Source organism: Sorex araneus, chromosome 2, assembly GCF_027595985.1.
Source record: "Sorex araneus isolate mSorAra2 chromosome 2, mSorAra2.pri, whole genome shotgun sequence".
NCBI classification, from domain to species: Eukaryota; Metazoa; Chordata; class Mammalia; order Eulipotyphla; family Soricidae; genus Sorex; species Sorex araneus.
In genome coordinates, this window is record NC_073303.1 from 210330913 (window position 1) to 210348845 (window position 17933).

General features: G+C 41.4%; 1 protein-coding gene across 1 annotated transcript in view; it reads right to left on the bottom strand.

Annotated features, from left to right (window-relative positions):
* Positions 1–17933, bottom strand: part of WDR72 (WD repeat domain 72) — a 214124-nt gene that overhangs the window by 149137 nt on the left and 47054 nt on the right. Inside the window, exon 13 of the mRNA XM_055128942.1 lies at positions 3755–3957. Coding sequence (XP_054984917.1) covers positions 3755–3957 — 203 coding nt within the window. The remainder of the gene's footprint in view (positions 1–3754; positions 3958–17933) is intronic.

Consider the following 17933-nt stretch of genomic DNA (forward strand, 5'->3'; position numbering starts at 1 on the left):
CCATACGATTTCCCTGAGCACTTCCAGGGAGCAATTCCTGAGTGCAGAGCCAGGAGTAACCCCTGTGCATCGCCGGGTGTGACCCAAAAAAGAATTAGGACTGTTTCCACGTCATGCCTTCACCTGGAAGGTGGGGGGAGGGGTACCTTGACAGATTAAAGAAGACTGCTCTGTACCCTAAGAGTTGAAAGAATGAATACCTTTTTTCTCTTTCCCCTGAGGGACCTGTCATTGTAATTCCATCCCACCTCTTCTACCCTCTCTCTAGTTCTGCTTCTGTGAGGATGTTCTGAGCAATGAACAGAGTAGTAAATATAATTATCATTAGGAGTTAAACAGTAATCTGCATTTATGTGTTTATTTCTTGCTTTTTGTTGAGTGTGCCCCAGTTCTCAAAGGGCTGCCAAACCCTCTTCTCACTGATAAAACTAAAGCAGGTCTCTTAGGGCTTAGAGATAGTGTCATGGGTAGGGCGCCAGCCTTGCACACAACGAACCCTGCTTCTATTCCCATAGGGACCATGCCTCTCCAAGAGTGTTCCGTGAGCACAGAGCCAAAAGTAAACCCCTGAGTACAGCAGCTCAGTTCCCAAAACGAAACAAACAAACAAAAAACCCACTAAAGCAGGTCCACTGTCATCCTGTTGCTCATCGATTTGTTCGAGCGGGCACCAGTAACGTCTCTCATTGAGAGACTTATTGTTACTGTTTTTGGCATTTCCAATACACCATGGGTAGCTTGCCAGGCTCTGTTGTGTGGATGCGATACTCTCAGTAGCTTGCCGGGCTCTCGGAGAGGGGCGGAGGAATCGAACACGGGTCAGTCCCGTGAAAGGCAAAAGCCCAACCGCTGTGCTATTGCTCCAGCCCACTAAAGCAGGTATCTAGGCCTAATCAGGCTGAAGAATTCATGCTGCCCCACAACCAATGAGGCCAACTGGAGATACGGCCTGACAGCCAGCAGCCTTTTCAGAAACGAATCCTGTCTTCTGTCTGTTTCTATGCATATGAAATAAAACCAAATCTTACTTCAGGGCTAGAGAGCTAGTAAAGTGGGTACAGTGCATCCCTTGCATGCTGCTGACACAAGCTCAGCCCCTAGAGTATCTGTGGTCCCCCTCAGACCCCTAAGCATGGGCATCAGACCTGACTACAGCAGGAAAACAAATTTAAAAAAACATATTTAAAGTTCTCATTAAACATGTTGCTGGAGCGATAGCATAGTGGGTAGGGCGTTTGCCTTGCACATGGCCGACCCGGGTTCAATTCCTCTGTCCCTTTTGGAGAGACTGGCAAGCTACCAAGAGGATCCTATCCACACGAAAAAGCCTGGGAAGCTCCCCATGGCATATTCGATATGCCAAAAACAGTAACAACAAGTCTCACAATGGAGACGTTACTGGTGCTCAAGCAAAATCAATGAACAATGGGACAACGGTGCTACATTAATCACACTTTGACAGTCTTCATGATATTAAACAACAGGAAATGTTAACAACATGTAATTAAAAATATGCTAAAATTTGACTCAAAGTTCTTCTAAAAATAGATCCTAGTAAATAACCCTGAATATGAAAATAGTTTAGATTTACAGAAAATTTATTCATAAAACATAATAAAGGAAATAATCTACAAGGAGTATGAAAATAATTTGATTCAGTAACATGTATGTTGTGGGAAGAGCATGATATATATAGTTATCATTGTCACTGTCATGTCACTGTCATCTCGTTGCTCATCAATTTGTTCAGGTGGGCACCAGTAATGTTTACCAGTTTACGTGAAATAAAGACCTGTCTCCATTTGTGCATGTAAAAGGCCTAATTACAACATGATAAGGAGTTAACTTGGAAATAAGGAAGATAAAACTATGAAATAGTCCCTTAAAGAAACCAGTGAAAATTGCTCTATTACAATTAGAACTGAAAAATAGTAAAGTTACTGTGTATGCGTATTGAAAGATTTAAAATCCAAAAGTACTAGTGATCCTAGAGTTGCTGATTATATCAAAAGAACCTTCTATATAAGAGCCAGCTTTTCTGATACTTTTTAAGTTTCTAATAAGTAATTTAAAAGGTCAACTACTCTTCAGCAGAAAAATAAAAATGACTATTAACTGCAGAACAGAGCATCCTCTCCCTAAATGAAAATCATCTAGATTTTAAGAGATAGTGTGTAATAACTGCCTTGATTTGGATGTTAGAACAACCTTGACAAAACAAAAATAAAAATGTATACATGACTTAGATAGCTAGAGTCTCTGGCCCACGCGCCTGGCTGTCTTCCCCAGGGCCCCTTGGAGGGGGTGGGCTCCAGCTTCCCTCCCTGCATGGAGCATCGCTCTAGCGGCAGAAGACCACCAGAGCCTTAGCCACAGCCATGCTCAAGGCCCCTCTCCACATGTTCGGACGAGCCTCACGCATGAAGGTACCAGCAGAGGAACCCAAGTGTGCGGGACCCGGGGTTGAGACCTCCAAGCCTGCTCGCATCGGGACTGGGCCTCTTCCGCCCAGATTTCCCATTTTTCCAGTAGCTAGGTGGTTACACCCAGGGACTGCCCCCCGGCGCCCTGCAATCCCATCAATGGTCAATATCCAGAGATTTAAAAGCAAGCTCCTGGAACTTTATAGCCTACTTCTCCCTCTGGGAGAATCAGCAGGCTACTGAGAGTTTCCTGCCCACATGGGAGAGCCTCGAAAACTCCCCGTGGCATATTCATATGCCAAAACCAGTAGTAACAATGCTGGGTCTCATTCCCCTGACCCTGAAAGAGCCTCCAATGCAGCACCATTGGGAAGGACAAGTAAAGAGAAACTTCTAAAATCTCAGGGCTGGGACGAATGGAGACGTTACTGAGACTGCTCGAGAAATTGGACAATCAATGGGATGATGATGATGATGATGGTGAGTTATCTCAATTCTCTCAAGATCACTTGGTTCATCTGCATTTTTATGTTCTGATATTTAATTGCTCCATATTTATGAAACCTTTTCTTTTTTTTTCAAACAATAAGGTAACTATTTGGTATAAAATGAATATGAACAAAAAGAAGTTACAGAGCAACTTATATTACTTATAATCAGTTCTATATATTATTTTAATAGTAGCTAAATATGGTACAATTATCATGCCTTATGTTTGGAATAAGAAATAATTCAATTGGGAGATGAGACACCAAACAGTCTTAAAGTCAAACTTTAAGTATTTACAAACATGAGAATCCAGGGGGTTCAAACCAAGTACTTTCGAATCTCTCCATCAAGAAACACAAATCAGAAAGATTATAAAATAAGAAGTGTGCCTTATCAGTGAGGTACCCAGAAGCCTAAACTTATTTAGCTTTATGATAAATCTGATTCTGCACATCAACCATGCATGGAATGTTATGTGAGAGGTGTAGGTTCCATAGAGACCTCATTGTCTAGTTCTCCCTCTCGGAGAACTTGGCAAGCTACTGAGAGTTTCCTGCCCACATGGAAGAGCTTGGAAAGCTCCCCATGGCATATTCGATATGCCAAAAACAGTAACAATGATGGGTCTCATTCCCCTGACCCTGAAGAGCCTCTAATGCAGCACCATTGGGAAGGACGAGTAAAGAGAGGCTGCTAAAATCTCAGGGCTAGGACGAATGGAAACTTTACTGTCACCTGCACAAGCAAATCAATGAACAACGGGATGACAGTGATACAGTGATACAGTGATTTATAAAGACATATAACATCTTTCTTGTTGATAATGTTGGGTTTGAACTTACCTTACTTGAAGACTCTGCCTGTAGACCATGGCAAGGTATTGGCCCAAACTGGTAGGAGCTGGAGAGTTTCTGTTCGACAGTTTTGTGTTTCTGTGTCTCTGAAGCAACTGGAAATACAGATTCAGGCTTTAGAAGCTGTGAATCATCGCAGCAATTCAGGATGATTCTTGCTCTTTCTCCTGTTTCATGCCTTTCCAAAGTGCCTGGAAAAATGAGATTAAAATTAAAAACTGTGAAAAACATTAACCTCAAATGAATAAAAAGAATAAAACACCTGAACAGAAAATCACAATTCTTGAAGTAAGACAGCCTTACATCTTATTGAAACCAGAAATCAGATTGGGCCCTTTTTCTAGAGTATTCAAATTCCTGTCTGCAAAAGGCCGAAATTATTGGTTTGTAATGTGCATTTTCCACTTTGTGCTTTTCATCCACTGAAATCAAAAGGATATGCAATAGTTTTTAACAATAAAATCTCTTACTTAATTTACAGCATTGCAACTGATCAATAACAACTAACTCTGGAATATTTTAATGCTGTCCCCTAGTGTTTCAACTCACAAACAACAGAAAATCCATAGTGTTTTGCTTGGGTTCCCACACTGAAATTGTTTCCCTTGTCAGTAGATTATTTAGGTGAATCACAGTCTAAGAAAGAAGACTGATATTTTGTGTTACTAGCACAGTGGGTAGGGCGTTTGCCTTTCATGTGTCCATCCCAGGTTTGATTCCTCTGTCTCTCTCCAAGAGCCCGGCAAGCTACTGAGAGCATCCTGCCCGCATTGCAGAGCCTGGCAAGCTCCCTGTGGCATATTCGATATGCCAAAAATAGTAATAAGTCTCACAATAGAGATGTTACTGGTGCCCACTTGAGCAAATTGATGAACAACGGGACGACAGTGCTACAGTGCTACCATCATCACCCATCGAGTGCCCTGTCTGACTCAAGAAAGCAGGCTACTTCTACTGTTGCTATAACTCTGGTATTGTTATAGTTAGACCGTATATCCACTGGCTTTCATTTACTCTGTTACTGTGGGGGTGGCACTTTACTTTCTTTTGTCATTCTTTCATATCTTTAAGGTGTTTGACAAGTTCAATTTAAAGTTAAAATAAGGGACTGGAGCGATAGCACAGCGGATAGTGCATTTGCCTTGCACGAGGCCGACCCGGGTTCTAATCCCAGCATCCCATATGGTCCCCTCAGCACTGCCAGGGGTAATTCCTGAGTGAAGAGCCAGGAGTAACCGCTGGGCATTGCCGGGTGTGACCCAAAAACCAAAAAAAAATAATAATAATAAAGTTAAAATAAGTATAAAACAGTTCAGAACTATAAAACAATAACCAAGAGTTCGTGTTCTAAAAAAAAAAATCCTAATATGAAGTGAAATCTCAATAAATACAGATTAGCTGCAGAAAACCCAGGTATTCAGGTCTTGTGACTGAAAACTCTGAGTTCAATGGAACTGGGATGGGTAACCTCAGCTCATGTCCCCCAAGTTTCCAGCTACTTGGCAATCACACCCACAAGCCAAGTGGCACTAATCTTATCAATGTCCAAGTTGCAGAGACTCATTGTCCTGCTCTCTCAGAAGACAGCATAAAACGACACTGCCATAGCCATACTGACAGACCCCATACCAGGCTGTTTCATTCAGGGCACCCCAGAGGGGGACGGGTGAGTCCCCTTCCCACCCCAAAGGACCCAGTCCCAGCAGCCGAAAACCTCCAGAACTCAACAGCTGCCATGCTCACGCCCACTCTCCACACACTTGGGCTGAGCCTTACCCACGAGTGAATCCACAGAAAACCCAGGCATGCGGGACTTGTGACTGAAAACTCCAGGTTCAATGGAACCGGGAATAGGTCACCTTCACCCATGTCTCCCCATGTTTCCAGCAACTCCGAAGGCATACCCATAAGCCACCCAGCACCAGATAATCTCATTAACAGCCACGATCCAGAGACTCATTGTCCTTCTCACTCAGAAGAAAGCACAAAATGACACTGCCAGAGTCATGCCTCCAGACCCCACTCCAGGCTGTTTCATTTGGGGCACCCCAGAGGGCAGGTGGGTGAGGCCCCTCTCTGCCCCAGGGGTCCAACTGCTGCATCTGTGGCCAAGCCTTACACACATATAAACCTCTCCCCGGACTGAGAGGCTGCATTTGAGGCACGCAACTCACACCACTCATACTCCAAAAGTAGTGCACCCCATTTGATGGGGTTTGAAGTAGAAGGCAACCAACTTAGAGGGAAATATATTTTTACCGATAAGCACACAAGGCTCAACCTTAACAAATTGGTAATCTCTTATCAAAGGACTTGGTGACCCTTGGGTGAAATACAACAATCTTCACACACTCTCCTCTACGGAAAGTTTTTTGAAGCATTTTCAGTGGTTTATTCATAACAAACAACAGAAAGTAAATTATTTTGGTTCTGCTTTGGGGCGGGGGTTGGGGTTCTGGAGGAAAACATGCATAGCGGGAAGTTGTAATGGTGGTGGAATTGGTGTTTGAATATTAAATGTAACCAAATATTGCAAACTACCTCATAAAAATAAAATAAACGAATAAATAAATACAGATTAGGCACAACCACTGTTTCCTTTATTGTGAGTTCATTTAAATTACTCAAATTTTCTTAAATACATAGCCTTCATCCTAAGATGAAATGGGCAATTAACTAGACACAAAATCTAAAAACAGACTTGATTCACTACTTGCTAAGAAGTAAAAAGATAGTTCCTATTGATACTGTCAGGAAAATATCATTTAGGGACCAGAGTGATAGTACAGAAGATAGGGCACTTGCCTTGCCTGTGACCAAACCCAGGTTGGGGTCCTGGCACCCAATAAGATATCCCAAGTCCCACCAGGAGCGATTCCTGAATGCAGAGCCAGGAGTAAATCCTGAGTACTGCAGGGTGTGGCCCAAAAATTTTAAAAAAGGAAAAGGAAAAACATTGAAATACATCATTTAAGGTAACTGCAATAGGACTGTCATGGATTCTATCTTGGTACTGTCCTGGGTACACTGTCCAGGAGTGTTCTGGGTACCTCCTGGAATGGCCCCCGAGCAGAGAGCCAGGAGTAAACCCTGAGCACCACATATGCAGCCCTAAAACCTATATAGTTTTAATATACACAGTTTCTAGGGCCTCACCCTTGCATTACATGTGGCTGACCAGGGTTCAATACCAGCACCACATGCGGTCCCCTGACCACTGCCAGGAGGAGTGTCCCTGAGCATCACCAAGTGTGGCCTGAAAAAGCAAAAAGTAAAGAAAAATAGAAACTTAGTGTCTGGTCTGTTAACAACTATTTTTTTTTCCACTGTAACATTTCTGCTTTAATGGGTGAGAGTATAAGAGGCAGGACACTGGCCTTGCACATGGCTGACACGGGTTAGAGTCCCAGCACCACCTAAGGATCGTAAGCCTCTCCACAAGCACAATAGTGTGGCCCAAAAACCAACTAAAAAAATCTCAACCGAACAAAAAATTTCTACATTCACAAATTAGCATGATTAACATATAAAATCTTTCTCTAAATTCTCCCTCTTCATCAAAATGAATATATCTCCAACAGATGAAGCCGGCAGCAATACCAATAATTATAATAAAAGGAACCTCTCAAACCAAACTAGTTAATACTTCCTGAAGATGACTATTTCCCAGAATTTATGATTGTAAAAGTGTAAAATTTATAGGTTTCTCTGTAAAACATTTTCTTCTCATGAGTTTTCTGTGCCTACACAATTATGATATTTTAAAACCCTATATTTTAAAATAATCATAATTCTTGGGGAGCACCTAATTTTCTAATTTGCCTTGCAACATTTTGTTTATAAATATTTTATGTTGATTACATCTTAGGCAAATATATCTACTGCTTGTATTTCTTGTCATTTTTTGTAGTGAAATAACTTATCTGCAAACTTGATCAGCTGTCATCCGTTTTCACTCATGCACAAATAATTAATCAGCTTAGCATATACTATGTGCCCTTCACTGTGCTTTATGCTGGCAATGTAACAGGAAACAAGGACTATTACAACTTGCACCCTAAAAGCTACTTAAAATCTCTGAGAAAACATTAGGAAATAAATTATTGTAATATTAAAAGCATTAAGGAAACTTTCCACTTTAAACAAAAATACCTCCCATTCTAACAAAATATTGACCTTTGTAGACAAGAGTTCCTATCATAATTCATTATCAAATACTTGAAAAATACCTAGGGTGTTTTATTTCAAAAAATTGGATCACATGTGTTAAAAAAGAATCTGGGTAGAGGAGTCCTTAAAAACAGGCAAGTAACATAGTCAAAGCCAAACAGTAATTCTATAGTAAGCTCAGGACAGTAACCCCTCAAAGCCGGTGGCCCAAACCCTGAAAGACTGGGATTCCCAGATTTGCTACTGAGTAATTTAGCACTGTAGCACTGTATCACTGTTATCCCATTGCTCATTGATTTGCTTGAGCGGGGACCAACAACGTCTCCATGGTGAGACTTGTTGTTACTGTTTTTGGCATATTGAGTACGCCACGGGTGGCTTGCCAGGTTCTGCCGTGCGGGCGGGATACTCTCGGTAGTTTGCCGGTCTCTCCGAGAGGAATGGAGGAATTGAACCCGGGTCGGCCACATGCAAGGCAAACACCCTACCCGCTGTACTATTTCAGAGTCTCTTGATTCCAAACTGACCCCTCAGTGAAAATGGACCCGGGCTCTTTAAGTAACCCCTTCCACAGCTGGTGCAAAGCTAACCACTGTAGCTAAGAGATTCTGGAAATTCCTGTTGAAAGAGTGTTTGTTCCTGTCAGTTCTGGTCCTGGTATGATCTGTTTCAGCTGTACCAGTCTCCTGCCATGTATGAACACTCGCAGCTTCACTGGCACATTCTTTGAACAGTTTTGAAAGAAAGTGCCCGGAGCAAGTCCTTTTCTGTGACCAGCTCTGTGACAAACCCTTGGGGGCATATTTGTAGCACTTTCCATCATACCACACAGCATCATGAGACGTTTACCATCGAGCAGTAAACGGAGGTGACTTCCTCCGCAGAGTCAGAGCACTGAGCCTCCCTCAGTTCTTGGGGCAGGAACTCTTTCTGAAATCTGCTGGCCTTAGAGTCATTTTTTGTTTGTTTATTTTGTACTGGAGCGATAGCACAGTGGGTAGGGTGTTTGCCTTGCACGCAGCTCACCCGGGTTCAATTCCTCTGCCCCTCTAAAAGAGCCCGGCAAGCTACCTAGAGTATCCCACCCGCACGGCAGAGCCTGGCAAGCTCCCCGTGGCATATTCAATATGCCAAAAACAGTAACAACAAGTCTCACAATGGAGACATTACTGGCACCCGCTCGAGCAAATCGATGAACAACAGGACGACAGTGCTACAGTGCTTTCTGAATTTTAGGGTTTTTTGGTTTGTTTTTTCTGTTTGCTTTTGGGTCATACCCGGCGGTGCTCAGGGATCATATGGGATGCCAGGGATTGAACCTGGGTCCTCTGTGTGCAAGGCAAATACCTTAACTGCTATGTTATTGTTCTGGCCCTTAGTTTTCTACTGCTCCAACTAAATCAGTCCCTCATACTCAAATGATTAGATTTATATTTTTTAATATTTTCTTTAGGCTCTACTATTCAAGTCTTTATATTCAATTTATGTCAAGTATTTAGACCAAATTATTGGGGCTGGAGAAATAGCACGGCAGGTAGGGCATTTGCCTTGCCCGCAGCCACCTCGGGTTCGATTCCCAGCATCCCATATGGTCCCCTGAGCACTGCCAGGGGGTAATTCCTGAGTGCAGAGCCAGGAGTAACCCCTGTGCATCACTGGGTGTGACCCCAAAAGAAAAAATTATAGACCAAATAATTATTACTAATGATAAGTTATCACTTACATTGAGATAATAATTCCATCTATTAAGCTTTACCTATTTAACTGTGTTTCATTTCTATTTCTTAATTAGATCCTTATTTTAAAACTGTGATAAGTACTTGTAGAATATTTTTATTGACGTACCAGGATTTATGATGCTTTTAAGGCATACATTTCATGCACATATCATTCCAGACCACACCCATCACCAGAGAGCCTGCTTTCCTTCACAAGTGTCTCAAGGAACCTTTTAACACTAACATCCCCATGAAAGCTCAGTTCTATTTTGCTCGTTTTTGTTTTGTTTTGTTCCCTGGGCCACACCCAGCAGAACTCAGGAGTTACTAAAGAATCTGTGCTCAGGGATTTCTCCTGGTGAACTCAGGTACCAGGGATCAAACCTGAGTCAGTCGTGTGCAAGGGAAGCATTCTATCGACTGTACTATTGCTCTGGCCCCATGAGCTCTGTTCTATAGCACTGTAGCATTGTCGCCCTGTTGTTCATCGATTTGCTTGAGCGGGCACCAGTAACGTCTCCACTGTGAGACTTAAATAAAAACTTGAATTCGATTACTTTGACTATTTGTTGCTCTTTTACTATGTTTCCTTTTTTATCCCACATAGGGGAGAGATCTATAATTTTTTTTTATTATTGGAGGTAGTAACAAATACATACATATGGATAAATAGAACAAAGCTCCTGAAATTCTATGAAATTGTAAGTCAATGATAAGCTAAGTAAAATTTCATATAAAAACTCCTTTATCCTCCTATTATATCACATTATATTCCACAAATGAGTGCAGTCATTCTATGTCTGTCCCTCTCTTTCTGACTCATTTCAATGAGAATGATACTCTCCATATCCATCTACTTATATGCAAATTTCATGATTTAATCTCTTCTAAGAGTTGCATAATATCCCATTCTATAGATGTAACAGAGTTTCTTTAACCAGTTGTCTGTTCGTGGGCACTCAGGTTTTTTCCAGATTCTTGCTATTTAAACAGTGCTGCAATAAACACGTAAGTGCAGATGTCATTTCTACTGCACTTTTTTGCATGCACTGGGATATATTCCTAGAAATGGTATTGCAGGGTCACATGGGAGCTCAACTGAAGGAATATCCATATTGCTTTCCAAAAAGGCTGGACCAGTCAGCACTCCCATCATTAGTGAATGATTTCCTTTCTCCCCGCATCCACACCAGCACTGGTTGTTCTTGTTCTTTTTAATGTATGCCAGTTTCTGTGGTGTAAAATGACATCTCACTATTGTTTTTATTTGCATCCCCCAATGATTAGAGCATCTTTTCATGTGTCTTTTGGTGATTTGAATTTTTTGAGGAGGTTTCTGTTCATTTCTCCTCTCCATTTTTTTATAGGATTGGAGGGTTTGTTTCTTGTAAAATCCTACCAGTGTCTTGTATATCCTGGATATTAAGCCCCTGATGGATATTGGGTAAATAATTTTTCTCATTCCGTGGGCTCCTTCTGTATTTTGATCACTGTTTCTTTAGAGATGCAGAAGCTTCTTAGTTTAATATAGTCCCATTTCTTTCCATTTGTTTCCATTTGCTTGGTCACTGATGTTTCATCCTTGAAAATAAAGTAACATAATAGGAGACTAACACCTAAACATAGCAGAGATAAGGGCCAGGAGAATTGCATCACGGCTTGGAAGCTAGCCTCACATTCTGGGCGGAAAGGCAGTTGGAATAGAGAAGAGACCACTAAGTCAATGATGATTGGAGGCATCACTCGGGATGGGAGATTTGTGTTGAAAATAGACTATGGACCAAACATGATATCCTCTTAGTATGTTTACTGCAAACCATAACATCCAAAAGGAGAGAGAGAGTAAGAGGGAATGTGCCTGCCACAGAAGCAGGGGCTGGGAAGGGGTGGGGGTGGCGGGAGGGATACAGCGAACATTGGTGGTGGAGAATGGGCACTGGTGGAGGGATGGGTCTTCAATCACTGTATGACTGAAACATAATTATGAAAGTTTATAAGTCTGTTACTGTATCTCAGGGTGACTGAATAAAAAAAACCTGACATTTGAAGAATTGAAATTGAAGATGCTAGATAGGAACTTGCATAAATGTTGTAAGTTTCAGTTCTTCCTAGAAACTCAATGTCCAGTTCCACCTGGAAGAAAAATTTGCTAAGACCTTCTAAAAATAAACTGTTGAAGATCTCTCCTTTGGAAACTGGAAATATTTGTAACTTCAGAAATATGCCAATATTCTAGCACAGTACTCACCACAAAAAGGGTATCATTAACTATTCCCCGATTATGTTTCTCTAATAAACTATCTTTGGTAGGACACAGAACAGTCACTACCCTAAGAGGAAATACCAGAATGTTCAGTTTGAATGTTTACAAACTTTAACTTCCAATAATAAGAGAATGTTTGCTTTTCCTATTAATTCAGTGATCACCAGATTTTGTTTTGTCCTTTTGCAATGTGCTATAATGAAAATAGGAGCTAAAGCACATTCCTCAGATAAATCAATCTGAACATGGTAAAGAAAGATTTAGAGATTTACAAGAGTTAAATATTATTGAGAATGATAAAGCCATCTCTTCCCTCAAAGAAGATATATATATATATACATATATATGCATATATATGTAAGCTTATACACACATACACACATGCACACATACTAAAACACATAAGGAAGCATAGTTAAGGGATAATAAATGACCAAATACAACATCCCTGGGAACTGGTCTATAGAACTGAGCTTCCTATGGTGGGGAGTTAGGGGAAGAGTAACTTGAGGAGGGCAAAGGAGACACTTAGCAAATGGAGAAAGGAAGGGAATGTTCTGAAGGAGGGTGAAGTATTGAAACATTGCATGTATGAAACTCTATCGTTAATAGTACTGGAAATAGCAGTAACTAAAATTGTCACTGTCACTGTCACTGTCACCCCATTGCTCATCAATTTGCTCGAGCAGGCACCAGTAACGTCTCCATTGTTAGACTTGTTACAGTTTTTGGCACATCGAATATGCCACGGGGAGCTTGCCAGGCTCTGCCATGCGGGTGGGATACACTTGGTAGCTTGGCAGGCTCTCCAAGAGGGGCGAAGGAATCGAACCCAGGTCTGCCATGTGCAAGACAAACACTTTACCTGCTGTGCTATTGCTCCACTGCAAAAATACTACTAGGGTCCTAAAATTATTTTTGTGGGGCCATGCCCATGCTCAGGGCTTACTCTGAGTCCCACTAGAAGTGTTCCCTGAGCACAAAGTTAGGAGTAAGTTCTAAGCACCAGTGGTGTGCCCCCTACCCCCAAAATGAAGAGAAGAGAAAGTGGGAATTTTTAAGAAACTGTTATGGATCAGTCGGTTGCACATCTTAAATGCATTCAGTTTATCAACATTTATATGGCACCACACTTTGTGTGTGTGTTTGTGTGTGTTGTTTTAACAGTGTGCGAATAATCATTTTGATTGCCTATTATAGTATTGGGCTAACTTCAAGCAAGACTTGTATACCACGAAGAATCCTGCTTGCCACTGGTAGAACTAAGCAGGGAACATGGGACATTTTTGGTGATTAAAATGTAATGCAATGTAACAGACTTAAGTAACTACATGAAGCAAGGGTAGATAGTAAAACTCTTCACTTCACGGGCTGGTGAGATAGCACAGCAAGTAGGGTATTCACCTTGCACATGGCTGGTGTTAGTTTAATCCCTGGCACCGCATACGGTCCCCTGAGCCCTACAGGAAGGAACCCTGAGAGCAAACCCAGAGCCAGTCCTGAGCATGGCCAGGTGTGGCCCCAAAACACAAAACAAAACAGAACAAAACAAAACAATCTGCACTTTAATTCTTTCCCAAGCACTCAGAAGATGCTCTCTTGATTTATCCCCATCCTGATTTTTTTAAATTTTATTTTTATAAAGTTGTTCACAATAATTGATTATATTCAATATTCCAACACCAATCCTACCAATATTACACCTTCCCAATGCCATATTTCAAATTATTCTACCCTGCTCCCCTAAGCCTGTCCCCAAAAAGCAGAACATAACAATTTATTTTGTATTGTTTGTTATGAATAACCCAAAAGATTATTGGATCAATCCTAAACATGATCCAAAAAAGTTTCCTCAGAGGAAAGTGTGTGAAGATTGGTGTATCACTCTGGAGCCATTAAGCCCGTATAGAGTATGAGATGTCACTCTAGGAATTCTACGGTTTTAAATAGTGTGATATAGTTAGGATTAAATTTTTAACTGTATGGTGACTGTGGGATCCAGAAACATCTCTGTGGCATATTGCTCTCTTCCTCTTCCAAGCTTTATTTGTGATCTGGATTTATCCGGATCAAGTGATCCAGTTTTATCTGGATCACAGCCATTGATTAGCTTGAATGGCAGTGGTATCAGAGCTAGATCGTTGGTGTGTCTGCCAGGCTACGGGAAGTGCAGGGAGATGGGGGGAGGTCACCCATTCCTGACTCCAGGAGAGCCTAGAGATGTCAGTCACAAGTCCTGCATACCTGGGTTTTTCAGTAGATTCCTTCATGAATGAGACTCATCCAAGTCTGTGGAGATTGGTCGTGAGCATGGAGGCGATTGAGTTCTGGAGGCTTTTGACTGTCGAGGCTCTTTTGTAGTGGGTGGTGGGGCTTGCCCACCCCTCTCTGAGTTACCCCTGATAAGGCAGCCTGGTGCATCTTCCTTCTTACTTGCCCATATTTTTAGGGTTTGCAAAACATTCCAAATCCAAATGTGTTTTAATACCTACCAATATTTTCTCTCCAAAAGCAAAATATAAATAGACGATTACTATTGCTATGTTAAATATCATAAACTACCAGTACGTGAGTAATCTCAAATTGCATATTTAAACACCTGTCAAATTCTCTTACAGCTTTAGAACTAGGTCCACTTAGACTGGAAAAGAAAAATGACTGCTTTCCAAAAAAGGAATGAAACTGGTTAAAAAAGAAGTCATAGTCACTGAATGAATTTATCTGCACATTAGAAGTAAATTAAGATTTAAACCCAACCTCAATGGATTAACATTTTATTATATTGCATTTTATTCACTTGAAGATCACACATATATAAATTTAAGACAGTAATTGAAACTGAAACCCAGGGTATTTTTCTTCAGAGAAATATTGCAGAAATCTTGCCATACCACTGAAACATAAAGACTTCCCAGCTAACTGAAATCAAATATATTGTTAAACAAGAATTTTAAACCATTTCTTAATTTAAAAAAATCAGTTAAATATTCTGATAATGGGACACAAAAAAACTGGATGTTTAGAAATAATTACTATTACATAATTACTAAGAATATAAATTAAATTTACATAACTGAAGCTTAACCACAAAATTAGGTCTTATCTACATCAGGACAGTATTTTCTTTTTACTGAATCTACCATGATATTGGACAAAGAGTCAAAGACTGGTAGTATTCCAAAGTATTCTCTCATTTTTTTTCTCCAAAAAAAGGCCCCACTAACAAATCTAGCAGGTAGACATATAAAATCAGGTTTCAACAAAAGCGGCTGGCCAATAACAATCATTAATTCAAAGAAGTGATCACTGGATCTGTGTATGATCCGTCATTTTTCTTCAGTTACACACTGGGTTCACTACCTTGTTTACAGGAGCATATGAAGGTCGCCTTGGTGGCACCTTCCTAGCAAAACTATTCCACAGTGCACAGTATTCTGAAAAATGTACAACAGATTGATTGGGGTTCTGCCCAGAAACACAGTGTCCTAGAGGGATCAGAGTTAGCACACTAGAAAATAATGAAAGGGTAGGGAAAGGGGTGAGTTTAAGCATCAGGGCACTTCATTCCTAGATATATTTAAATTCAATAAATTCGGCAAGCAATAAGATAGACTCTCAAGGACATAACTTATTTTATTCTAAGTAAAGATCCTAATATGACAACAAGCTCTGATGGTAGATCAACTGTCTATGGCTTACGCGGATAGAGGATATGTTTTCACAAAGTCTCTGACCACAGTGACCTTCAACCCAGCTCTGCCTCAGCCTCTAGCACTAGAGCAACACTGGAAGTTAGCAAGTGGGCTACACACAACTCTCACAGCTCCTTCACATCACTGACCTCCAGAAAATCATAATGGAAGAGCAGGGGAGAAAGGGAGAGGGGAAAGGACTGACACACATAGAGGTTTAAACCAACTGATATGTGTATCACTGTATCACTGTCATCCCACTGTTCATCGATTTACTCAAGCGGGCACCAGTAACATCTCCATTCATTCCAGCCCTGAGATGTTAGCAGTCTCTCCTGACTCGTCTTTCCCAAAGATTGGAGGCTCTTTCAGGGTCAGGGGAATGAGACCTGTTATTGTTCTATTTCCTAATATTTACCATTCTGTATGGACACAGGAATAGATGCTTTTAGGCTTATAGGGTGACTCTCCTGGGGACATCTCACCACAGACTCAGACTACAATGCTCAGGCCAGATCAATCATTCCTAACTCCAGCAGGGTCCAAATCTAGTTATTGCTTTTGGATCAGGACAGAATTTGTCCATGACCAAACTCTTAACTTATAATTAAGCACTAAGGCACTTTGGCCAGGCCCATTTTGATGCCAGGGTAGCTCATAGCTCACCGCTTGCCCTGGGTCCATCCAGTCTCTTGCTTTTGGGGATGTAGGAAGTAAGGGCAACTGAGGCTTAAGTCCAGAGAGCAGATGTCTAGGAGGTAATATTGTCTGGAGTTAATCAACTCCCAAGACATAGGCTTGTCTTTTTAACTGTCTTCCTGTGTCCAAACAAAAAGCAATTGCTCTGAAATAACTAACCATGCAGAGGACAGTAAGGAGAAGAGAAAGACAATGTTTACAAGTCAGAGTCTGATCAGGAGACAGTGGTATTTGACAGGTTGGGGGGCAATCAACAAACACAAGCTCCCAGTGGCCAGGGAGGAAGGCAAACAGTTATCCTACAGTTATCCTATGCCTGAGCACAGACCAAGAGCCCAGGAGTAAGCTCTGAGCACAGCTGGATGTGACAAATGTAGCACTCTCTGTAGCACTGTCATCCCATTGTTCATCAACTGCTCGAGTGGGTACCAGTAACGTCTCCACTGTGAGACTTATTGTTAACTGTTTTTGGCATATCGAGTACAGCACAGGTAGCTTGCCAGGCTCTGCCATGAAGGCAGGATACTCTCAGTAGCTTGCCAGGCTCTCTGAGAGGGGCGGAGGAATCAAACCCAGGTTGGCCGGGTGCAAGGCAAACTCCCTACTCACTGTGCTATCGCTCCAGTCCAAATATAAAAGTAAATTGGCAAGTTTTACTACAGTTCTTTTTCCTGGAACCTTAACCCTCACATTTCAAATTTTAGTAGAATCCATTTAACTAAATTTATTTATTTAACTAAAGTCATGAAAACAACTCTTTGTTAACTCAAATAATGCAGTATATCCACCATGTTGTACCCTGTACTACAAAAATTCCAGTCTTTCCAGTAGCACAAAGATGCCCCTTGTGTTCTCAGCAACTGCTATAGATCACAGTGGAATCTTCCTGCACTTCAACATGGACAGGATGTAGGTAAATAGAGGGTAAATCCATGCCCAGAGCTTTCTGCCAAGACTGAGATTCACAACCATTACTTTTTGGTAGCGCACAAGATAAGACGTGACAACATGCCTCACAGTCAAATTCTCAGCTCACCACCTCCGAGTCCAGGACTTGACCCTTGAATTCGTTTTCACCTGACTCTTCCCTACAAAGAAAAAGACTATTCCTCTCAAAGGCTAACAAGTAATGAGCGGCTGGAGTTGGATATTATTGATACCCTCAGATGAAACAAGTGCATCCAATATCCTTTATCTCTCAGCCAAATCAGACAACCTGCATTCCCCAAGAATAACAATCATTACAGTCCACTGAATCTTGCTTTCTGATCATTTCTGTGGCAGCTGGCTACTGGCTATTTGCTAGGGAATTGAAAGGAGGCAGCACGGGGAGGGGCAGATGGCTCCTTTGGGTTTATTTCACCCAACGTGGCAGTTGTGAAACTCACTAAAGTTCCAAGGGCCAATATAAAACGCTCACAGAAGGGCTAAACTAAGGAGAGATCACAGAGCAAACAAGAGGATGCTTCTGCCGCTGTAGAATAGCCCTAAAGGACAGTCAACACAGACAGGTCACAAATAAACCAGCTAGCACTTGATCCACAGTGTAACAATCGACGGAAATTGATTAGTGACAGCATTCTCTTTCTTAAAGGAAAACCCAGGAATAAAGCAATTGCCAAGGG